The 26723-nt window shown below is 32.8% G+C and overlaps 1 protein-coding gene across 1 annotated transcript; it reads left to right on the top strand.

Moving 5' to 3' along the window:
• LOC111899143 (kinesin-like protein KIN-14C) lies at positions 1-23036 on the top strand. Its single transcript, XM_052766081.1, has 25 exons — positions 1-176; positions 894-1037; positions 1401-1558; positions 1652-1762; positions 1843-2071; positions 2163-2290; positions 2377-2460; positions 2634-2711; positions 3985-4077; positions 4163-4192; positions 4996-5025; positions 6037-6084; positions 6872-7213; positions 7306-7387; positions 7515-7610; positions 7680-7859; positions 8022-8128; positions 8607-8783; positions 9407-9567; positions 10375-10628; positions 18598-18761; positions 20009-20312; positions 20396-20471; positions 22218-22288; positions 22700-23036. The coding sequence occupies exons 2-25, from the start codon at positions 947-949 to the stop codon at positions 22759-22761; spliced, it is 3156 nt and encodes a 1051-aa protein (XP_052622041.1). The 5' UTR covers positions 1-176; positions 894-946; the 3' UTR covers positions 22762-23036.
• Positions 23037-26723: the final 3687 nt, after the last annotated feature.

Here is a 26723-nt window from a genome sequence, read left to right as displayed (position 1 = left end):
ACTCAATCTCCGACTCGTCCTCCTACTTTCGCGGTGCACGCTTAGAACTTCAACGATCTTCACAATCGTACCCGGTGCATCGAAGACCAAACAGAAGAAAAAAGAGAAAAATTGCTTGTGTTTTTTGCTTCGCGCTTGTTGATGGGTCTCTCTCTTTTTGTTTCAAATTCCATCAGGTTTGTTCACTATTTTTATTCCGTCGTGGGTTTTAATCAAAATTTGGTATTTGTTATGAATCCTTCTCCAATTCGTTCTTCATATGATAGAAAAATGTGATGCCCACCACTGTTTGTTATTTAAACTTATATTTTCCAATTCATTATTTGCATGCTTTTCTGTAGTGCAAGCGATTGGAACTGTATATTTTTGAGATTTGTTTGTTTATGGCCGGATGCTCTCCTATTGCTTGGTGTCAAAACATTCTTTCATTATGGTGGGATGCTTTCTGAATATAATTTTATAAACATGGTATCCCCTTATCCAGAAATGAATCATAATCACTCATATTTTGGAAGTGTAACATGTTGATTATACTCAGATGATTGTTAGTTAAGGGAACTTGTGGTTCCAATTGGATTACAATATTGGTTACAATAGAGATACATGCGTTTAGAAGCTTGATTAGAAGTAGTGAGTTGCACTTCAGAAAGTACAAATAACTTCAGTTTTGTTATCCTAAAGTAAAGCGAACTACAATGCATAAAATTAAGAAACTTAGAACTGCATGACTAGCCAGGTGAAAAATGAGTAGACATTGGATAAATTCATGAATGAACGAAAAAGTTGTTCCTAATATGTTATGCAAGCTTCTAGCCTGATAAACTCCCCTTTTTGGATGTCTATTATCTTTTTTATTTGATATTTAAGGATCATGTGTTCTAATTTCAATACAGGGGCTCTTTTTCTGCCAGATTCCCAAACCAAGTGGTATATAACAACTTGTATAATGGATAATGAGGCACATGATTATGGTAGATACAACATTTCAAACTCATCTGCTAGCAGTGATATCTTTGAGCCTACATCACTTAATGATGGTAAACTTTTTGTACTTCCCAAATGCTTGTCCCGACAGACAAGTAAGGAGGTGAGGTGTCAGGTTCAAGCTTTGGCATCACCTTCCTTGCTTTCACACTTTTTTATTGGGCTAAATGCAAGAAACAACAACGTATTTACATTTTTATGTTTATATTGCACAATCATTTCTTGTTATGGCAATGTGATTTGAAAATTAACCCAAATTTTTTTTTTGGGGTACCTTGTACGTTGAAAAATCTACTTAATTATACCAGTAAAATTATTTTGCATTTTGCATTTGAATGAAAACATATAAGTAAAAGTTGGTTTTGTTTTTTGTTCTTTTAAGTGATTTTTAGTTTTTTGTGCGGATATATATATAGCCAAGACGAGAACATGTGTTATAGAGTGGCTGAATAGCACTCTTCCCAGTTTGAATCTACCAGTGAATGCTTCAGATGAGGAGTTGAGAAGTTTTGTAGCTGATGGTACTATTCTGTGTCGACTGATGAACAAGCTTAGACAAGGACCTATTATTGAGGTAGAATATTCTGATTCAGTTGAAATGAAATTTTGAAGAATGTTGATCAAAGTTTTGATTATGCTTTTTTCTGTCATCATATATTTGATCTAGTATGGCAATCCTCATCATTCGTCAGAAGCACAATCAGATAATGTAAAAAAGTTTCTTGCAGCCATGGATGACATGAATCTACCACATTTTAATATCTCGGAGCTAGAGAAGGTAATAATAAATATTTTTTGTCCCCCACCATACACACACTTGTGTGACATTACTGGGGTTAATTTACATTTATTGTTCAGGGGTCCATGAAAATAGTGTTGGAATGCCTTTTAACGCTTAAAGCACATTTCATGACAAAGGATGTAGTAGTAGGTAGTCCTAATGCCACGTCACCAAAAAGCTGGGGAAGCGAGTCTGTGAGATGGAAACATCAACATGTAGATGAGCGCAGTGAAACCAGTGATAGTTACCAAGAAGATGTATCTCCTCGAAGATTTCACCGGGCTTTACGCAGCCCTATGATGTCTGGTATAAATATTACATTGTTATAAGTTAAGACTTAAGAGGGGTAATATTGTCCGTTGCGAGTAATGATTGATACCCTTTTCCTTTTCTGCAGAGGCTACTACTGCCATGATGCATCATGCTGGACATAGATTTCATGAAGTGTTTCAGATGAAACATGGTGGCTATTCTGATCTTCCTGCAGCAAAAATCTCAGAGTTGATGAAATCTAACAGTTTGGATGTGATTTCCTTAATGCTTTTTGTCCCTTGTTAATTCAGATTTTACACTATCGTGCTTCTATAATTTCAAAATCTTTTATTGTCCAGATTGCCCCTACACAGTCGCTTCTAAGCATGGTAAATGGGATTCTAGACGAAAGCATCAGCAGGAAGAATGGTGAAATACCTCATGTATGCTGTTACAGAAAAGTTTCTTCTTTCTGTAAAACGTGAAATATGTTTTTTTAATATAAAGCTAATATTCTCTTTTAATATATATATATATATATATATATATATATATATATATATATATATATATATATATATATATATATATATATGTTTTTATGTTTTTATTCCAGCGTGTTGCTTGCCTCATGAGGAAAGTCGTGCAGGAGATTGAACGGCGTATTTCCACTCAAGCTGAACATCTACGAACTGTAAGAGTCATATAATTTGTACCTCAGACTTAAAATATCAAAATTTTTGTCATTTCTTTAAATTATGTTATTGAGTTTAAGAACAGATCAATAAACTAATCAAACTTTGAAACGACTTATCAAGGAAACTAAAATTGCGAATTTACCCTTGTATACTAAGTATACAAAAAGCGATAGCAAAGCAAACAACATTATAAGGAGTCTATATGTTTTCCCTTTTTACAGCTTAATATATATATATATATATATATATATATATACACACACACACACACACACACACAAGTAGGTTCATGCGAAAACATAAATATCCTGTGAAAACGCAAAAACAGATTTTATCTTATAAAAATCAAACACAAGTATTATAAAAATTAAATTTATTAGCAATAAATTAATGATAATAAGTTTATATTGGATTGTGGTATGATAATATAGATTTAAAGATGATTTTATCAACTATTTTTTTTTTCATGTTCTTGACCACTTTTAAATTTATGTTTTTATAATAAAAATGTCAAAACTCATATTTTGCTAATATGAAATAATTTCTCATGTGTAATCGATTATCATCATGTAGTTCAAAGTTTAGATGGATTATTGTCCAAAATATAAGGTTGAGGTGGCAAAATCTCATAGTTTTTTCTTGTTTTCGCGTTTTCGCAAATTATTTGTATTTTCGCATTAACCCTCCCATATATATATATATATATATATATATATATATATATATATATATATATATATATATATATATATATATATATATATATAGAGCTAGGTTCAAATGTGGATTGACATCTATTGTGCGGATGTGTGGACAATGCTATTCTGTGAGAATGACAAAGAAAATATGTTGTTTGATAATATAAATACGTTCAATCTTACATAACTATTGTTATTAACACACATTTTCACTAAATAAATCATCTATAAAGTTATTATAGACTTTTTATTATTATTTTCATTCTGTCAGAATGTTTATCAAGTCGTATTCTGTCAGTATGAAAGTGAGTGAAAAACGATGTGTGAGAACAAAAATGAATAAAAATTAGTGAGAACACATGAAAATGATGATATTTATATAAGGTTGAACGTATTCGCATTACTAAACAACTTATTCTCTTGGTAATTCTTATAGAATAGCACTGTGCACACGTCCACACAATAATTGTCCATCCACATTATAACTTAGCCCTATATATATATATATATATATATATATATATATATATATATATATATATATATATATATATATTCTTTTGTCATGCAGCAAAACAATCTTTTCAAAACACGTGAGGAGAAATATCAGTCGCGGATTAGAGTCCTTGAAGCCCTTTCAAACGGGAACAATGGAGAGTCAAAGGTAGGTAGCACCTGTTATTTATATGTATATGCTCTTTAAAATAATACATATTTATTTATTTATCTATATGTGTTTTTTTTCACAGGCGGTGCTCAATCACTTTGATCAAATGAAGGTAAGCTTCCTTAGATGTAGTATGTGTTTTCAGAAACCAGGTTCCCCAACTTGTCATTGGTCTCCCTCCCCATGGCTGAATTTATGAGTTTGATGTCGGAAGGAGATGATGGGTTGAGGATGGTGGCCGACTCCTCAAAGAGAGGAAACTGTTGGGCTCTCTGGTTGAGCATTATGCTTATGTGGTTCTGGTTGTAGTGTAGAGTGGGCCATTCAAACTAATATTGCTAAAAATTAAAAACCAACAATGAAAAAAAAAGGAAAATTAAATTGATTCTTACTTTATTCTCCTACTTCACCCCCTACCTATTCATTGATTGCCAAGTGTAATCCACTAATTCTTTTTCCTCATCTTATCCTTTGATTATGACACTTGTCATAATCTTATGAGTAGGAAGATTTTGTAGGAGGATATTTAACTTCTTAAATAACAAAAAAACAAAACTTATTTCAGGTTTGGTAGGGAACAAATCCGAAACAAAACTAAACTATAGGGATGTTCCGAGTTAAAAAAAAGTTAGGGACCATCTATACAAACTACTCCAAACCACAAGGACCATTCATGTAATTTTCTATGATTAGGATGTGGAGGGCATTCATCTCTTTTGTGTAGATGAAAGATTGAGGGCGAGTCCTTGTCCCACCTTTTAAATGGAACAAAACTTATAAAATTTTTCCCCATTGACATTAGTCTTAATCCTAATCCAATGCATGCAAAAATTAGTAGAAGGCCATCATGTCATGTCATGTCATGTCACTTGAACTTTCCCTCACAATAACTGGATTCGATTCTCATTGTTACAGATGATGATGAGCCCGTTTGATCAGGTAAAGGTAAGTTTATTATATCTTTTATTATCTTGTGTTGCTTTTGTATGATTGTTGTGTACATAATAATTGTATATGGTCCTCCTATTCGATTTTTGTATATTAGTTGAGATCATGATCTTGCATTTTTTAAGCTAGGATGAAGCTTATTGTTCTACTCGACACTACCACGCATGAACTATGCCAGTTTTTGAAAGCATTATGTATCTTGTAGAATGAATAAAAGAAGTTAAGAAAAGAATCCCATAGGAAACAAGACCATGGCATTTTAAAACACAAAGGAAAAAAAAAGTGTTGTGAAAATCCCGACACATAGGCGTTTAATCCCCACTTAGGCAATTAGTGAAGCTATATATGCCTATAGGAGTCGATGAACCTCGAAGAATTTCTAGTTCAATAGAAAGGAATGAATTTTAATATGAAGCAGATGAAGTCCGTATCATAGAAGAATATGGAGCAACCTACCATTTGAACATGTTTAAAACTTACTATACGAGGTGATAAAGACTTGAACATATATTATTTTTGAACTTGTTATTTACTTATTTTTCTATGATTTTGGTCATATTTTGTTTTCCTAAACTAATTTCTTTACAACTTAGGTCATCCGATGAATCCATTCCTCTCTAGTAGTGCCTAGCGAGTTTTGCAAGGCTTACATGATTGAAAGAAAATGTTATGACATAAAACATAAACAAACCTCAAAACTTCTATTTCACACTTGCCCGTTATGTTTGTTGACACTTAATGTCATTAGTTAATAAATAGTACACATCAAAGTCACTAAGTTCAAACTTACTTCTTAACACATTGCATGCACTTGCACCAGCTTATTCCTAATTGTGAACCTTCCATATTTGAAAAGTCAACCATATATGTAATTTGTTAAAAGTTAAAACTTAAATGAAATTGTTTGGGTCTTTCTGTATTAGTTAAAAAATATATAGTTGAACTAAAATTAACAAGAAAAAGATGGCAAACTGGGCTAAGGCTTAAAGATTGTTGTTATTGTTGTAGGTTGATGTGACAAGAACAGGAAGTGGCAAGAAGGGCGTAGTTTTGCAGGTGAGTTCATTTCTCTTTCTCAAACTAATTACAATTTCCATAAAAGTTGGATAGCATGAAATCATATAAAATATGTTTACTGTTTATGGGGTACATTTAATGGGAAAATTACTTCATTTCTTTTTACCCAAAATAGGCGTTGTAGTTACATCTTTTTGCATATAACAACATCGTATGTACTTTTTGTCATAAATAGCAATTTGTTACGTGAAACTTATGAAACGCTTGCTATTTTTAGATTAGTGTTGCTATTATTGTAAATAAATATTAGGAAGCCGTTGTTTTGGGTAAGGAAATGTATGTATGTATGTATGTATGTATGTATGTATGTTATGAGTATGGTTAAAAAATAAAGTACACTATAAAAATTTTAGTTTACATATTTCTATTATTGGTAAGTATGGGAAAAGAATTGTAAGCACATTGGCTTTATAGGTAAAAGATAGAGTTGATTGCCTATATTTTGTAGCAAGAGTAAAATACATAGTTATTTCTTGCAATTTCCTCTACACTTAGATGCATGAAAGTTTTATATTGGTACATGTTTATAGACTCTGAACATCAAAGGCCTACTATTTGTTATAGTTTAACTATAAATAAATCCATTTCTGCAAACCAAACATGTGACACTTTCCAATTCCTTTGACAGAATCCATTCATTCCAATAACGAAATGCTCTCTAGGTGATTCACGACTATACAGTACCATGTATAAGTGTAAATTAATACAAATTCTTTTTGCTTCCCTTACACTGTTTTTGCCTCTTATGTTATGTGTTTTGTTTCAGCCTGAAAAGATGAATTTGCCTATGGAAAAGAAAATTGAGGATCACGAAGTGGAAGAAATAATAAAAGAGAAGGATAGCAGAAATGCTGAAATTGCAGATTTGAAGCAAGAACTTGAGAATGCTAGAAAAGCACATCAAGAATACTGCTCACAAATAGAAGCAAGTGCTAGAAAGACTCAACAAGATCTTGAGAAGAAATTAAAGGAGTTTGAAGATCATCTGAATGAGTCAAAGAAGAATGTGCAAGAGCTTGAGGCTAAATCTCGGTCAAAAAGTCAATGGTGGAACAAAAAAGAACATATCTACAAAACATTTACAGAATTCCAACTTGGTGCATTGAAGGTATATTATTATTATTATTATTATGTCACGTCACTAAAACAAAGACTTTTGCGTCTTATATTTTGATATAATCCAAGTTATATATATTTCAGGAACTAAGATTTGCTTCTCAATCAGTCCGCCAGGAAATTTTAAAAACTCAAAAGAGCTACTCCGAGGATTTTGATCAATTAGGTTTTTTTTTTTTTTTTTTTTTTTTTTTTTTTTTTTTTTTTCTTGTCTTAAAAATTTCATCAATCTCTGGAGTGGTCTGTAAATGTAACAGCATAGATAATCTCATGATTATTTCTCTCTTATTTAGGGACAAAGCTTAAAGTAATGCAAGACGCAGCAGAAAGCTATCAAGCAGCCATTAATGAAAACAAGAAGCTAAACAATGAAATTCAAGAACTAAAAGGTTGATTTATTTAGGATGATATGATATTTGATATGTGTGAAGGAACACTGATGGGATTCTTGTGAACAGGAAATATCCGGGTATACTGTCGAATAAGACCGTTTCTTCCTGGTCAAAAGGAAAAACAATCAATTATTGATTATATCGGTGAAAATGGGGAGCTAATTGTTGCTAATCCCTCCAAACCAGGGAAAGAAAGTCGCAGGAATTTCAAGTTCAATAAGGTCTATGGTCCACGTGCTACTCAAGGTTACTTCAATTTTTTAGTTGCAATCTTTTGAGATAAGTTTTACTTATGACTTCTTCTATTAAGTGAAGTTTATGATTTTTATAATACCATAATTATTATGAGTATATATATTCAATTGGGAACATATGAATTTGCTAACATTTTTCTATGGATGTTGGCAGCTGAGGTGTATGGAGATATACAACAACTGGTGCAATCGGTTTTAGATGGCTACAATGTCTGTATATTTGCATATGGTCAAACTGGATCCGGGAAAACCTACACAATGGTATACTCCTTTCTTTGTATATCCATGATTGATGTTATTTCTTAGGGTTTGAATGCAATGTATTTTCGTTCTTTTGTTTACTGTTGCATTTTACTTTCATTTCTTTCTACTACAACATTGCTCTTCGAAAAATCTACCGGTTATAGCATTGTCTTCTACAAATCATTTTACAGTGCTATAATTTGGAAAAATCTTCCAAGTATAATGTCTTAATAAGCAAAAAGTTGAAAGTACAATGCTCTAACTGGATAGATCTTTTAAAGTACAATGCCTTAAGAAGAAGGAAAAAAAAAGAAATTCAAAGTACACTCTTGTAATAGAAAGAAATGCAAGTGGGATGTTATAATAAACAAATAAACACAAGTATGTTGCTATTTTATGCCTGTAGCACTATTTTTTTTTATTTATTTATTATCATGTTTATATTGTTAGTTTCTTAGACATGTGTGAAATATTCTTGAATGGTTTCTTTCCATAGAGTGGGCCTGACAAAGGATCTCCAGAAGAATGGGGAGTCATTTATCGCGCTTTAAATGATCTTTTCAAAATATCTCAAAGTAGAAGCACTTACAAGTATGACGTGAGGGTTCAAATGGTTGAAATATATAATGAACAAGTCAGAGACTTGCTAGCAAATGATACTTCTCAAAAAAAATATCCTTTTATTGGTATATTATTGTCTCATGTTTAACAAATCCCCCCCTCAAAATAAATAAATAAATAAATAAACACTCACCAAACCCTAACCCCTAGATTTTCATTATGAGCTGAATGCTCTCAAACCCTTGACATAATTTCTGAAATTTAACTTTCTTATTGTCTAATTTGTGCTTCATGTTTATGCGGCGAAAATACGCAAATACTTGGGGGGTAATTTTTGGTGGTTTTTCCCGATGTTGAAATAGCAACATACTTTCACTGATTTCTTCAATATAGCATCCTACTTTCATTTTTTCTATTATAGCATTGTACTTTGAATAATCTACCTAAATAAGTAAAAGATAGAAAGTAAAATGCTATAATTTGATGGATTACTCAAAGTACAATGTTAATGTAAGCACGATGCTATAATAAACCAATAATGTAAGTACGTAGCTATTTCTTGCATCTAGCATTATATAAAAAGAGAAAGTTCTAATGTTTATCATTTACCTATCAACTTGGAGATACCAATATCATATTGGATCCACCTGCAGACCTATAGCTTTATTTAAAATAATAATTTTTCTAGTAAATTGAAGAAAATAGCATCTTATGTTAATCCTTGACTTGCGCACACTTGGGATTTTAGCAACCACACAAAGCAGTTTAGCTGTCCCGGATGCTAATGTGCGCCAGGTCAGCGATCCAGCTGATGTTTTGGGGTTAATGGAAATTGGATTTAAAAACCGAGCTAGAAGATCTACTTCCATGAATGAAAGAAGCAGCCGATCACACAGGTTTGATTTGTTTATTATATCAACCTACTTTCATTTCTTCGTATTACAGCATTGTACTTTGAAAAAAAATACCCAATTATATCAATGTTAAGTACAATGCTATACTTTTTTACATTTTTTTAAAGTACAACGCCTTAATAAGAAAAAAAGTTGGAAAAGCAACGATGTAATAGAAGTAAGATACAATACTACAAAAATATATGAAAGTACATTCCTAGTTCTTGCTTCTAGACATAAGTTTAATGTCATCATATGTTTATTGAAGTAAAACTCGGCCCCTTTGACCTAGCTAAGGTTCTGTCTGTTTTTTTTAACCTAATTTAGTAAGCTATATATAAGTGTTTCTTTTGACTTAATCCAGATACAATGACTTAATAGAAAAGTCTTTCCCATTAAGTTGTATCTTTTTTACAAATTTCCCTCATTTATTTTTTACTTGTATTTTTCCCCAAGTTTACCATCATTTTTTAGATATCTTTTAAAGCATCGTTTATGGACAACATTTAATGCGGGTCTTTCTTTTTCACTTAATGCTGAAAGTAAAAAAAAAAAGGGTCATAAACTTGTTACAAATTTGGTCTCCATCTATTTGCGGTAGTGGCCTTAAATATAGAGTTTGTGCAGGAAGAACAAGTTAACAGAGAAAGTCTTTCCCCATTAAGTCGTAAATGAATTGCCCAAGTTTGACATCATGGAGAATCAATCCATTTTTGAAAAGAAAAATAATAATAAATCTGGTTTGAGAACCATCATACAGTAGAAAAGAAATAGAATATGGTTGATGAATAATTATGTATAATATGACAGTGTTGTAACGATCCATGTTCACGGAACGGATCTGAAGGATGGTGCCTCGTTGAATGCTGGTCTTCATTTGGTAGATCTGGCGGGATGCGAAAGAGTAGATCCTACTGATGTCGTTGCCGACCGACTCAAGGAAGCACAACATATCAACAAGTCTTTAGCTGCCCTTGGTGATGTCATCTTTTCCTTGTCAGCAAAAAGTGTTCATGTTCCATTCAGAAATAGCAAGCTTACTCAGGTCCTTCAAACCTCACTAGGTAACATCTCAATTCTCTATTCATACATTCATTATTGCTGTTAAATTTCTTTCTTCCCTGTTATTCTAATATTTTCTACATGGCAACCCTAGTTCACCCTAACTTAAACACTCCTTAAGTTGGAGCAGAAATATTATACATGCCCAACTTGTTTCATATAGGCTTAATTTGTCAGAAAGTAACTTCCTCGTTACAATGCATATCCATTACCTCACTTGTGTGTGGTTCCCCAATTATGTTATGAGTTTTAGATCAATCTGAGCTCTTGGGAAACCATGTTATGAGTTTTAGATCAATCTGAGCTCTTGGGAAAGGCTTTACGTATGAGAATAAAAGTTATGGAGATTTAATGTTATTCAAATGTGGATTATGATGGACCTCATGGTTTTGTGTATTGATTGAAGGCAATATGATTTCTTGGGAAGCAAGAAACAAAATGTGGTAGCAAGTTCAATTACATAGGCCAAGTATCCAATAATGACTAATGTAATATGTGAAGTTATAAGGGTCAATAATTTCTCAAAGAATTAAAGTTTTGTAAGGTTACTCCAAGGAAGCTCATAGTGTCAACTAAGTTGCTATACATTGCCACTAATCTCATTTTCCATAAGGAATAAAACACATAGAAATTGTTTTTCACTTCATTGATGGAAAAGCTTCTTAATGATATCATTAATGATATCATTTTGACTGAGCTCGTTATCTTTATTGATTGGCTAACAAATATGATCACAAAGTTATTCATTTGGTTGAGTGTATATGCAACAAGCTTAGAGCATATTATATATATATATATATATATATATATATATATATATATATATAATTACAATAATTAGAAAATTATATTAATATTTTTAATATATAATTTTTTTAATTTTAGATATATTTAATAAATAATTATATATTTATAGGAACTTATCTTTGTTATCATTATCATTACATTTTTTTAGTATAAATACATGTACAATGTGTCATTATTAAATAATGATTATACATAAATTTTCTTTACTTTCATAGGAATCCTTGTTGAGTCGGCATCAGGAGAATTAAGCATACCAGTTTCTAGAAGGATTTCAAAAACCTATTCTTCCTAACAAAGGAAGATTTCTTTACGAGGTTTAGAAACCTCAATGACTAAAAAATATTGGCAATTTTCTAGATCCTTAGCTTGAAATTCCTTCTAAATAAAGGACTATAGCCAAACTTCCATCTTAATCATATTAAGCTGGAATATCTGAGGTTTGTGCTTGACACGATTCCCTTAAAATGCCCTTACACCCGTGTCTCATAATATCACAATCTAAGCAGCTTGTAATGTCAAATTTGATCCAAACTTTGTTTGAAAAGTCATTGGGGTGGGAACATGTTTTTGATACTTATTTAACGTGGACCACTCTTAAATTCATGATTGTTATCCACGTTTCTATATTTGTTGTAATAAGTGCACATCTCAATTTATAGCGGTGAAATTCAAGCTAATCTGCCATTGTTAATCTAGAAAGTAAGTTCTCGTTAATCAAAACTAATAACATTACTACTAAGAACTAACGAGTGTTAAAAGATACTTGAGGGTGGAAATTAATCTAAAACTGTAATTGCAAGTCAACACGTTAATCGATAAGCTTCGGTAAGCTCAAGAAGTATGTCTAGTGTATAGGACGATGTTCTAGATCATTCAATAGTAGTAGCTGAGCGATCAACTCGGCCGGTTAGCATCAGTTACTGGTTAGCTTAACGTCTAGTGGATAGGGTGAGGTTCTAGATCATTCAATAGTAGTAGTTGAGCGATCAATTCGGTTAGTTAGCATCAGTTGCCGGTCAGCTTAACAAGTCAATCAAATCAACTAGTGGCTAGTCAATTCGATGGGTCGGCGCTACCAACTAACTATCATTACTAAAATGAAAAGCTCCTCATGATGAACTATGTATGTGAAAAGTGCACTTACATGCACAATTCCTGAAAATTTACAACTTATATCTATAGCCTTATGATATACATAGGTGGGGTACACCACTTGGACTTTCATTTCTTATAGATGGTAATGGATCCTTTATAAACTCGATAAACGTTTACTTACCCACCTACAAAAAAATTCTTGTTAGGGTTTAAGAACTTCAATAAATGATAGACGATTTCACATAGAGTGATAATGAAAAATGGAAAACAAAGACACAATTATTTTATATGGTTCACACGATTAGGATGATTAGATGTCTATAGGGAACATGAGAGAAAGAGAGAGGGATATATATATATATATATATATATATATATATATATATATATATATATATATATATATATATATATATATATATATATATATATATATATAGAGAGAGAGAGAGAGAGAGAGAGAGAGAAAGAGAGAGAGAGAGAGTTAGGTTCAAATGTTTCTTACATCTATTGTGTGTAAGAATGCACCAATAAGAATTTAGTAAATATTAAATTATTATTTAATCTAATAAAGACAGATATTAAATGATTTCAATAATTATATGTTTATTAAATGATATCCATAATTATAAATCTTTTTTTATGGAAACTAACTAAATTCGACATTAATATCAACAATAACTTTCTTTCAGAATAAATTTGCATCTAGTTTTTTATGTATGGTTCGTAATTTGTTACATGACCCACTCACTCAAAATACAACAAAGTTGCCTAGAACATGGAGAACGAGAGTGTAACACTCTCGTTCTTCATATTCCATGCAACTTTGTTGTATTTTAAATGAGTATGTCCATAAACAAAACACGAACCCATACATGAAAACCTAGATGCGAATCCATTCTGAAAGAATGTTATTGCTGACATTAATGACAAATTTAATTAGTTTCCATAAAAAAGAGAAGAGAAATTAAATATCCTCCTACTTTTGTTCCTACAAATCCTCCTACCCAATTAAATGATGACATGTGTCATATTACTATTTAAAATATTATTAAATGTTACACATGTCACTATTTCATTGGGTATGATGATTTGTAGGAATAAAAAGTAGGAGGATATTTAATTTTTCAAAAGAGAATTATAATTATGGATATCCTTTAATATACATATAATTATGGAAATCATTTAATATCTATCTTTATTTAATTAAATAATTATTTAATTTTACTAAATTCCTATTGGTGTATTCTAGCACACAATAAATGTAAGAAACACATGAACCTAGCCTTATATATATATATATATATATATATATATATATATATATATATATATATATATATTATTGCTTTATGCCGAATAGCTTTCTTATACACTGGGTACATGAATTCAAAGTGTATAAATACTATTAAGTTGACCTAAAATTACCAATAAGGCCAAGAGCAGAGTTGATTACAAAAAATGGCCCATGACGAATTTAAAGAACAAAATGATATAAGAGCTAGCCTACGAAATAATTATTCTTGGGGCACTGTCCTATTTCTTGGTCTGCCTATCGGCTATAGTGTCAAAAAAGGTGATCACTCTATAACTCAACAATCTCTTGCGTAGAGGCTGATGAACCAATATGCTGCCATCCAAACTAAAACTCTGTAACCCTAATCGCTCTATTTAGTCTGTACATTCTCTTCAAGTACCAGGAAGGCCAATTGAAGCCATGCACTATTGCAATTTTTCTATAGTCACCACATTGGTAAACATGTTTGTTGGTTTCTTCATACTAAGGATTTTGTTCAAGTTCAGAGTCTCATCATTTATTAGTTCTCGATAAAGTGGTACCACATTTGAATGTGTTTCGTTGACTATGAAACACTGGATTCTTTGCCAAGTGAACTGTACTCTGATTGTCACAATGTAGTAGACAATCTTCCTGCTGCATTCCAAGTAATGTTAGGAAGTTCTTCAATTATATAAGCTCCGTGCTAGCTTCTATGTAGTTTGTTTCTATAGTTGAAAGAACAACACTCTTTTGTAACATGAATGTTCAACCAGTTTTTGTAACCCCGATTATGAACACAAACTTTTGTGCTCTTTCCCAGATCCATGCAACCCCATAAATCAACATCGACAAAACTTTCCAACACTACTTATTTTCTTCTGAAGCATAAGGTAGTCTCGGAGGTACCTTAATTTCAAGTAGTGTAAGAACTACTTGACTAATTCCTAATGTTCTCTCCCTGGATTAGACATAATCAGCACACAACTCCCACTACATGAGCAATACTTGGTCTTGTGCACACCTTAACATACATCAATCTACCAAAATCTACCAACGATTGAGGCATCAAAAATTTAGTCATCTCTTATTTGTAATTTGTCTTCTTCCGTCTTTAGGGACTGTTATTTTAAGAGTCTCAACTGATTTCACAAGGGTGTACTTCCGGGTTTTGCATTTGTCATGGTGAATTCTCTAGAACTTTTCTGAACTTTGCTTCAAAAGGTTTTAAAATACATGCAACTCTGCCTTTAGTTATGCTTATGCCCAATATCTTCTTAGTAGCCCCTACATTCTCCATCTCGATCTCTCTAGATAACTGCTTCTTCAACTTGTTGATTTTCTGCATGTCTGATCCAACAATCAACATGACATCAACATATAATAAAAGAATGATGTATGAGGAGTCGAACTTCTTCAGGTAACAACAATGGTCCATCTTACATCTCCTGTAACCACTTCATTGCATGAGGCTATCAAACTTCAAGTTACATTGTCCAGAGGATCTCCAGTTAGTTAGGTTAAGTTTCCCTCATTTATATTCATACATTCAGGGTCTTCAGTCCCATTCCTCTAGTCAACTTACTAACGCTTTGCTTAGCCTTTTTAAGCGTATCCGCAATGTTATCCTTTGACTTTACATGGTCAACATTGATAATTCAAGTTGAGATTATTTGTCCGATGGTACTATGTTTACGAAAATTTGTCGGAACTTACTATTATACATCACACTGTGTGCTGGTAGCTGTTGATTGGCTATCCCAATGTATGCATACACTTGCTTAGGTTGTTTTGGAATGTATTCCAGACATCACACTATGTGTTAGTAGTTCTTGATTGACCTTAACCACATCTCTAGTGTTTTTTCTCCCATCTCTAAAAAAAATGTCGTTCCTCTACATCCACATATGGTAGACAACCCATGTCAGCATCAATCGCTTAAAAACGGATTTAAGAGTCATATCTTTGGTTGAGTTCTTAAAACCAGCCATGATGTTTTGCCAAACATATAGAATATATTTTGCAAGTTTGCCTTCTTGACAAAGCTGTGCCATAGATGTATCGGTAAGTACATTAGGAAAAGGGATGGTGATGAGGGTCTTGTTGACTTTCATAACACATATGTTAACTTCACATGATGCTCCAAAAACTTTAGTCTATATTGCATTTTAGCTTCTCTTTATTCACAATCAATAAAACAAAAGAGTGATAGTGGATACTTTGGCCGAAACAAACCATATGGCACCAAGGAACCTTTGTACACTCATTCTGTGAATCTTCTTATGCCTTCATAAGAAGATTTCTAAGTGACCTTTGATAAGTCTTCTTCAACTCCCTTTGGTATCACAAAATCCTTTCATCAACTTCTAATCTCCTTTGTGATCGACGGAGGTAAAAATGAAAACCAAAAGGCAATACGCATGTTTATACTTTATACCTTTCTTCTTCCTTTCTTGTTTGAGGACTTTCCTTTGCCTTCATAGGCCTCTGACGATTGACACGATTGACGACTGACCGTGCTCCCCTACATTTTCCTTAGCCTCCAAATGGTATACTCCATTACGTCTTACATTCTAAAGACCCCAATAGTTTCTTTGTCGTTGATGCTTTGCAATATATGTTATACAACCCACCCACCAACTCATTCAATACATAGCTTCAACATTAAAAATCAGAGTACGTCCAAGCATCCACTCTCATTTTTTGAGCATCGGTGATTTTTTTTCAACAAGTTGGTGAGCAGATTCAATCAAGAATCTCTGGTTTGTTGTTGTGAGATAAAAGAACATTATCTATCGCGACCTTTAAAAGTGCATACTAGAAATATTTCCGGTCACTCATCATGATTAGCAACAGTGGTTGCTATTGATGGTGGTCCCAACATTGTCTATTGGGGTTGTTTTCTGAAAAATAAATTATAATGTTTTTTTACCTGAAATATAATACGTTTTAAGTTTGCTGGGAAATTATTTGTTGCTTCCTCTGAAAGTGCTTATAGTGGAGACCTGGATACCCATTGGATCGTGTAAACACTTTCCGAATTGATATTTCTATCCTATGACCGGGTTACAAGAAATTCATCTTTGGATAATCCCTTGGACCCCGCTAGGGGCGTTGCTCTCGGACCCTCGACTTGTCGTCGAACTGGCTTCTAATTCGATCTTAAACATGCGTGCACTTCACACATACCCAAACATATATTAGAGTACAAATTACGAAGCCCCTTAGCTCACATGTAAGTTACAATTATACAAAATGACCTGGTAATCATCAACACAAAGCATGTGTCGTGTAGTCATGTGCAAATTTTAAATCACCAATAAATGTCTAATGCTCTTGAAATTCTCAAGGTTGAGAATTAAAATAAACACTCAATAACAGATAATATTTCAAGGAATCCTTCATTTCTTTATTGAAATCTCAAACAACGTTACTTTACAATATATATTTGAAATGCTTTAACAATTTATACAACAATAATTTTGTTTTTACTCCTATCATATTTTCCTATAGGCTGGAAAGGTCCAATCTATAATCACCGCTTTACTAGGCTTGGAACCTTAACCGCAAAGTGAGCGCAACCTACTTCACCCTATGCAATGGATCAATCGATGCAAATTTCATGTTCATGCTGGTTGCATAGCTTTCTTTCTATCTTTATTTAATGCACATGGAAATATAATGGTTAAACTTTACAAATGCTTTATGAATATGCTTCACAAATATTCTTTATATATGTTATGCACGTATAATTATGCTTGCCAACAATACACATTTTATTAGGCATCCCCACTTGAGTAAGTCCTAAGCACCTTAATCATGGTGTTGGCTCATCTCAACAACTTTTTCAACGGTATTGTAAGATCATAAAAAGTGATCTTCGATAAAACATGAAGACCATAAGTAGTCCTTTTTAGATGCATAATTTTCTAGAACAAGAAGAATTTCGGAGAGAGATTGATTCTAGAGAAGTCTAGATACTTGTTGAGAGTTTTGGAAAAATGAAACTTTGAAGATCAAACACTTTGGTTTTCATCAAATGTAACTGTATAACACACATGTTGCTCTCCTATTTTAGGGTTGTACTGATATAAGTCTATAACTAACATGTGCTATAAATAATGAACTCTTAGTAAGATTTTGCATGTATTTTGATCACAAACAGCCATTGTATATCTGTCTTGTATAAAAGATATTTGAGATAATGCTGGCAAATTTAGGGAAAAGGAAGGAAAAATAAACAAGGGAAAGTTTGTAGAAGGTTAGGATAAAATGTGAGTACCCTCTTGCTGCTCTTGATATACAACTCACAGATTAATGTGGGCCCCCATTAAGTCTATTAAGTCAAAAAGAAACAACGCCCCTAAGCAATCTATACATCTTTTACTTGACTACAATACTCATCTATGGTGGAGAATCTATTGATTAAATTGAATTGTCCAATCACACAAGAAAATTGTTATAACGATAAATTCATCACATATACAATGGACAGTATGCAAGGAAAACACATTTTGGGTGTAATATTTTGAGATTTTTATCCATCATGTTTGATGTTTTTGTCCTGTTGAATATGTTGAATATGTTCAATCGAATTCATTTTTTTAAACATATTGGTACAAGTCATTTACTATCATCCCGTTAAAACGGAAAGAAACAGTCTTTGTTCAAACAACACTTTATTCATAAAATTTTCATTTATTATCCTAAGTTTTGTTCCCATTAAGTCAAAAAGCCTAACTTCTGGCATTTGCAGTTATGTGTTTTAAGTCTTTTTGTACTCCTTGATACAGGTGGTCAAGCAAAGACACTTATGTTGGTGCAGCTAAACCCAGAAGTACCTTGCTATAGTGAAAGTTTGAGTACATTAAAGTTTGCTGAACGGGTTTCCGGAGTGGAGTTGGGCCCCGCTCGGAGTTGCAAAGAGGGTAGTAACATCAAGGAATTAATGGAACAGGTATTTTATGCAAATGTTTAATGGAAAATTTCATGCATTTATATCTAATTTTTCTTTTTCTCCTCAAATTTATGGACATACATATTGCTTGACGACAACAATGTAAATCAATGCAAGAATCCATTGATCTCTCTAGATGCTCATTCTTTGCCAATACGACCATAGTTGTTAAACTCGTACGAGTCACGAGTTGACTCGTACGAGTCGAGCCATTTGATACCCAAAACGAGACAACTCGTAACATGACTCGTTTTTCTTCTGACTCGTAAAAAAAATCCGATTTAAGTAGTGACTCGGACCGAGTCGAGTTGGCTCGTAAATCGGACGAGTCATAAAACCTGTGAGCTATTAAGCGGTTGTAGTGCCCCGATTTGTTGTTGGGTCTGAGTTTTGAGATTCTACTTTGGTCGAGAAAATGTTGGGAGAGATGTGAGCTAGGAGGAAAAGCATGTGGAAACAAGTTCATTTCTTGGTGAAAAGATGAGGTTGAAAAGAGAAACCACGTGGTAGGAAATATTTGAGAGGGTAAGAAAAGCGGCTAGGGTTTCAAATAAAATTAACTGGGTGTAATATATTACATGCGAAGCATGGGCCACAATCCTTCTTAAAGTTGGGCTTTAAGTTAACTGGGTCTTTGTTTAACCACCAAAAAGTGGTTATAGTTCTTTTCTTTTGATTTTTTTTTTATATAAAAGTAAATTTTCAACTATTAGACTTGTGAGTCTGTTAATTTCATTTTAAAATATGTAATAATCAAGAAAGATTATATCATATATATATATATATATATATATATATATATATATATATATATATATATATATATATATATAGTGTCATGACTCTTACGAGTCGAGTTACGATTCGAATCACGATTTAAAATTTTGGATTTCGAGACACGAGTCGAGTTACGAGTTGACAACTATGAATACGACTATATACAAGAAAGAAATAACAACATACTTTCATCGTTTTGTTTATTATGGCATCCTGTTTTTATTTCTTCCTATTTAAGTACGGTACTCTGAACAGTCTTCTCATTATCATAATATCATTCACATACCAAACAGTTTTTACTGCTCTAAGTGGGTAGATTTTTTCAAAGTAAAATGTCTTAATAGTTTGTTCTTTTTTTTTTTTTTTTTTTCTCTGTTTGATAAGCATAAAAGAGAAGAAATATAATCATTTACAATACTATTAGCGTTATTGTTATCTGAATTTGGTTTTTGGGTTGACTCAATAAACAGGTGAGTTCTCTAAAATACACAATTGCAAAAAAAGACGAGGAGATTGAGCGACTACAAGGTGTTAAAGATAAGAAAAATACAGGCAGCGATAAACGTTCATCGAAGTACGGGTCTTCTCCCCCAACTCCGAGTTCGAAAGGTGGAGCTTCTCCACGCAACAGCAACGTAAAGTCTTCTTCCGTTGGTGCTGCAAAGGTAAACCGATCCGAAAATAGCCGTAGGTCACTGGACGGCACCGCCTATAAACCCCCTACCACTCGAAGAGATGGCTCCTTCCGGCACTCAATTAGTCATGCCGCCGAAGGTCAGAATTTTTCAGAATGATGCTCCTCAGATTTAAGGATTTCGATTTGGCGCTGCTGATACTTGTCTTTCTGTCGGAAACAGACCTTGATATTTACTCCGCTTCTGCTGACAGCAGCCCCTCAAGTGAAGGTTCAAAATCATCCCACACCTCAAACAAGTAAGATTCTACACACATTATATATATATATATATATATATATATATATATATATATATATATATATATATATATATATATATATATATATATATATTGAGAACTAAAAGATTTACGACAACTCGAAAAAGCCTAATGTGCTCATCATTTTTTATAACCAAGACCACCATTAGCCTTCAAATGGTGTGTCTAAGCCATATCTAGGCTAAAAAAAGATTTGACGATTTTTTTTGAAATGTACATGTATGCACATTTGAATGTTCATATATATATATATATATATATATATATATATATATATATATATATATATATATATCTATATTTGTGTTTTTCTTCAATATTTTTCAAAACCAACATAACAACCGGACTCTAATACCATCGTTTAAGAGAATCGAAACTTGAAAATGTCAAAAAAAAAAAAAAAAAACACACACACACACAAAAGACATAAATATGCATTAATGCATATTTACATGTGCATATATCCATATTTCCAAAAAAAAAAAAATTCATCAAATCTTTTTTTTTTTTTTAGCATTGATCCCTCTTAGATGCAACATTTGAAGAATATTGGTGGTCTTGGTTTTGAAAAATGATAAGCAGATTAGTTCTCGTGTTGCAAATCTTTAAGTTTTTAAAAGAACTTTTGTGTGTGTGTGTGTGTATATATATATATATATATATATATATATATATATATATATATATATATATATATATATATACCCTAGCTAAATTTGACAGACTCAACGGTTCCTAAAATATTTGAAACGGAATTGGTTGTATTTGCATATTAGAAAAGGAATGAAAAGAATAGACGGAAAAGACAAAACAAAATCAATTATTATGATTTCATATTAGAAAAGGAATTGCTAGAAAAACAAAAGATAGTTCTTATTATTAGCTATACTTATTTTTTGGGTTCAAAATATATGTTAAAATCATAATTCTTTGGCACTTCCTAAGATGTAATCAAAACCAGTTCCGACGGGTAGCAGTTCAAAAAAAAAAAAAAAAAAAAAGAACCGGAGGGCGGTTCTAAAACCTTAGGAACGGGAACTGGAACCAAAACCGCTAAATACGGTTTTGATTCCGGAATCGGTGGTTCCACGACAGTTTTAGTTTCTATCAAAAAAAGAGGGTACCATGTTTCGCTACTCATGTTAGTCATGAATGAATGTTGTTATTGTTTTGCTCACAACTCAAACATTTTACTTTTACTACACATACCACTTCAAGATAACGAGACAAACCTAAAATAGTTCAAAATTATGTTATTGTAGTTTTATAAATTTAAGCAATAAAATGAACAGATTAGGATAAGTAATACTCCCTCCCTCCCAAATTGATAGTCCATTTTTGACTTTTTAAGTCTTTTTTCTTCAATTTTGACCGTAAATGTTTTTTTTTTTGTTATATATTACTTGATAAAACTTATAACAATTAAAAAACATTTAATATATAATCCATTCATATATTTTGCATCAAGTATTATCTATCAAAAGCAAAAATATTTAAGGTCAAAATTGAAGAAAAAAGACTTCAAAAGTCAGAAGTGGACTATCAAATTGGGACGGAGGTAGTAAGTCTTTCCGCATTGCGAGATCTTTATATATATGATCTATTATTACTTGACTAACATGAATTAAATCTGATCTTGATAGCTTGTATAGATTCCCCATGTTTAAATTATCGATAAGTTTGTGTTTTGCTAGAACACTAATATAAAAAATGGGTTTGTAGGCCAAAATCAGGCGCCAAGAGTTCTCGACCACTGTCAAAGATATCAAAGGACCTTCCTAAAGCTGCAAAAGGTACTTGATTTTGGTTATTCATTACTCGCCTTTTTACTTGTAATACACTCGTGATTGTGGTTCTTGATCTCGTCTGTGCAAAAAAGACATAAAAAGACATGAATGCCCTTCTCATTCCATCATTGAAAATAGACCTACGAATCTTGTCCAACCCAGTGTAAAAAATGCAACCTTGAGGTCGCATTTTGTTATAGGGAATGGGATTGCGTGGACCGGACATTCTTACTAGGGATATTTATAATGATGAGGATGATAGAGAAGTAACGTCTTTTGCACACACAAGAAATTGGGAGCAGGTTCTTGTCTCATCTTGTTCCATTTTTTTATTGGAACAAAAAATTGCAATCTTTTTCCTATTCACATCGGTCCGAATCCAATACACACCAAATAAGTAAATCAATTTGCTTACAGGCCTGTTCAAATCACCAAGCGGTAGCAGTTTGACCGGCAAAAGCTCATCCAAGAGATGGTGATAAAACAGATAGTAAATATAACCCTGCATACTTATTATACACATCTTTCCCTTTGTTTTTCTTTTGATCTTTGTCTTGTTATCTTTTTAAAGATTCCCTTAATTAGCATTTTAGGTGTCTAGTTTGTTCCTAACACAAGAAAATTCTACAATATGGCTTTCTAGTGCCATGTGGCTTCTTTTAGTTTTGACTTTGTAAATCCATCGTATATAACTCGTGTATACTCGCAAGTGTTCCTCATGTCTGTTACATTAATAATATTTTTTTTATTTCTATTGAAAGTTATTTAACAATATACTTACACGTTTTACTTATAGAAACAATGTACATATATTTTATTTATCGATGATAGCAACATGTTATCTAAACTATATAATATGGTTTTTATTTAATTTACATATAACCAGGATTTTACCCGTCGCGCATTGGGGCGACAATAATGGATTTTGTAGTTCCGATTGAAGCGAGTAATCAAACAAAATCAGAGTTAGAAATGATTTAGAACAAGAAATCTAAATATAATCTGTTTGGCACTTTGTATTGCTTGATCAGATGAATACAAGAGGATAAAAGATAATATGGATACAATCTGGAAAGTTCTTAACCTCTAAAGTATCCTTCCCATATTTATAGGGAAAAATGAAAGCATAAAAAATATAAGGACTTCGACATCTAAGCACTGTTACAAAAGTAGTTCTTAAAATAAACATACAATCCAAAATTTCGATATTACAAGTAACAAAGATAATTTCGACATCTAACAACTTTCGAACCCCAATAGATTTAAGAAGCGGAACTTTTTTTGGTAGCAGTAGAACAATAGTTAGGGACCACAGCCACGCCAAACTAAATAATTAAAAATAAGCATGAAAATTAAAAAAAAAAAAAAAAAAAAAAAAAAAAAAAAACTTCGAAACGTAGACAAACCTAAATTTATAATGACACCTACATAAAAAAAGCAAGTTCTAAATTTAGTATGAAACGTTAATCATTTCAAATTTATATCGACACATACATAAAAGTAAACACACAATAAATTAGTTATTTTTTAACTTAAATAATTTTACAAAGTTCAAAGCCAAGGGGCCAGTGATATTTTACAAAGTCGAGGGTGGCAACTGTAGGAGAATCCGATTATGTACACTACAGGGGTAAACACAAAATTTTAGAAAATTAAGAAGGTGAAATGACATTTTAGAAAGTTCAAAGGTAATGAGGTAAAATCGACATTTTAAAAAGTAGATGATGGAAAGTGTAGGGGATGAAAGGAGCATTTTAGAAAGTTCAAAGTTGATGGGATAAAGTGATATTTTACAAAGTTTAGGGGTGGAAAGCGTCATTAACTATAAGGGTGGAAAATAAAAGGGATACAAAGTTGAAGGGTTAACCAAAGCCAATGGAAAAGTCTACTGGCTTTGGTTATTAGAATATATATAGTGATGGAGATTACTGCCCATAACCATAACAAGTCTGGTGATATTACTATAAATATAGTGTCCTTTTGGGTTAATTAATTAATTAACTAATTAGAACAAATAAAACACAACTTAAAAGATATTTATAAGAGAGACTTGTTTTGTTAAATAATTAATTAGAAAATAATAGAATATAGAATATTCCAGAATGATTTGAATTCCATAGATTATTATTATTATTATTATTATTATTATTATTATTATTATTATTATTTGGTAATTATCTTTAGGGTTTCAAATCATCTCCATCTATAACGCGGGCTCCAAATTCGGTTTTGACACTTTTGAAAATATCTTTCGGCTACCAAAATATTGAACCCTCGAATCGTAGAAACCCGGTTTCCACGACGTGGACATTAGATTGCCACGACGTGGCGAGACATATTTGTTATTCTTGGATCTGTTTGTTGTTGGAGCTTGAGGTTTGTTCGGATCTGCTAGAGTTTTTCTTCTTAGGTGCGATTTTATAAGAGGAACACTCCATTGGGTTATCTAGTCCATTTAATTGGCTCGTCAATAGAAGAAACCTACTAACAAAGCAAAGGTATGATTATATTCCATTATGTCCTATAAGTTGCATGGATTGCTGAGTTAGATCTATTATTTCAATTCTATTAGATTAAATCTTTTATCTATGCTACCATGTTTTTGGTCTTTGACTAGGCTAGAAACCCATCAGTGGTATCAGAGCGTAGGTTAACTCAAGTCTATTGCACTTAGACTTTGTCTTAACAAGTATGTTAGGGTTTGTATGAGTATGGCTTCTATTTTAAATCGTTTTAAAAGTCTAGAATTTTCCATATTGAAATTCGAATCTATTTATGCTTGAAAACAACGTTTTGGACGTTCTGCCTCTTCGCCACGTCATTGGTGGTCCTTCACCACGTCGTGGGCCCAGTCGATGCTGATCTTGGATCGTGACTGCCTTCGTCTCCACATCGTGGTCTCGTCTTGGCCACGTTGTGGTTCGCTACTGAGAACCTAAAATAATAATTTAATAAATCGCGTGTTTTCTATGTGCCATGACATGGTTGTTCCTTCACCACGTCGTGGAACCTGAAGTTCTAAAATTTTCTAAATTGGTTCCTTATTTTGGTTGCTCATTCCGTTCGATTTTAAACACATACACATTAGCCTTTATATTAAAAGATAAAGTCAAATTGATTTAATTATAAAATTAAGTAAAAGAAAAAAGATTAGGACTCTCTTATAATTTAATTGTTGACTTTTAGTCAATAGAATTAAAAGACATATAAACCCAAATGTCTATATATATATATATATATATATATATATATATATATATATATATATATATATATTGTAAAATCGTATTTATATGTATCACATCAAACTACACACATTGCGTCCTCGGATGTTTCTTAAATGTGCATTGTTAGTCTTACCTCGACTAGGCTCATCCACGTTATTGCTATAAGGGAGGTTTAAGTTAGGTCTCTTTGGTTCCTAATGAGGTCAAATTTTAGCTGGCATTCATTTCTCGCCACCCTCACTGCCTTCTTGCGTTTGAAGTAGAGTTACCGAAAGGGTTTGATATGACAATTGTAAAAAGTTAGAAGTATTAACTTAATAAGTAGTAAAACAAAGTCTCCGTGATACGATTCCGGGATTTGACTGTAGCGGTTTCACTAATAAGGACACCCCCCCCCCTAAATCCCAAAAAGTTTTGGCGTGTGCCCTTTTTAGCAAAATCGTCCAAGATATGGAAGTCAACTTCGAGATGACTGTCAGACAGAAAGCAGTCTTTGAGTGTCTGCGGGCGCCTCATGCTCAAGATTTTCTGCTAACTATCCCTATTGATGGTCTTGGCCAGCATATGTCTCCTGTGGAGTACCGAACTATCCTTCGTTACCGCCTCATGATTCCCATATTCCCAATTGACGAGATATGCCCAGTTTGTCGCAAGGCATGTTTGGATACCTTTGGGGAACACGCGGTTCATTGTAGAGAGCTCCCTGGTTTCAAGTATAGACATGATGTGGTTCGGGATGTTCTCTTTGATGCTTGTCGGCGTGCTGGTATATATGTGAAGAAAGAAGCGCCAGTGAACTTTTTGACGGACCCGCAGGATGGCAGGTCCACACTTAGACCGGCTGACATTTTGGTCTTTGGATGGATAGGAGGGAAACATGCGTGCGTGGATCTTACTGGTGTATCTCCTCTCGTTGGTTTGGGGAGCGGAGGTTTCGCAGCTGGGCATGCCGCTTTGAAAGCCGCTGCGTGCAAAGTGGTAAAGCACGACAATGCATGTAGAGAAAATCAACATGTGTTTGTTCCTTTTGCATTCGATACATTTGGTTTTCTCGCACCAGAGGCGGTGGAGCTCCTTAACAGAGTCCAACGGGTCATGCATTCTAATGTCATATCTCCTAGATCCACAAATGTTGTTTTCAAAAGAATAGGTTTTGCCATCCAAAAAGGGCTAGCGGCGCAGCTTGTTGTCCGTTTACCTTCAATCGATATGTA

The sequence above is a fragment of the Lactuca sativa genome, chromosome 8, assembly GCF_002870075.4.
Source record: "Lactuca sativa cultivar Salinas chromosome 8, Lsat_Salinas_v11, whole genome shotgun sequence".
NCBI lineage: Eukaryota > Viridiplantae > Streptophyta > Magnoliopsida > Asterales > Asteraceae > Lactuca > Lactuca sativa.
This window is presented reverse-complemented; position numbering and strand designations above follow the sequence as displayed.

What these genes read in the sequence shown, in the direction of transcription:
- LOC111899143 (XM_052766081.1), top strand. Translation starts at nt 947, where the DNA reads ATGGATAATGAGGCACATGATTATGGTAGATACAACATTTCAAACTCA. An exon ending in TGAAATCTAACAGTTTGGAT is followed by an intron (nt 2,291 to 2,376) that starts GTGATTTCCTTA and finishes TTTATTGTCCAG; the next exon opens with ATTGCCCCTACACAGTCGCT. An exon ending in CCGGGAAAACCTACACAATG is followed by an intron (nt 8,129 to 8,606) that starts GTATACTCCTTT and finishes TTCTTTCCATAG; the next exon opens with AGTGGGCCTGACAAAGGATC.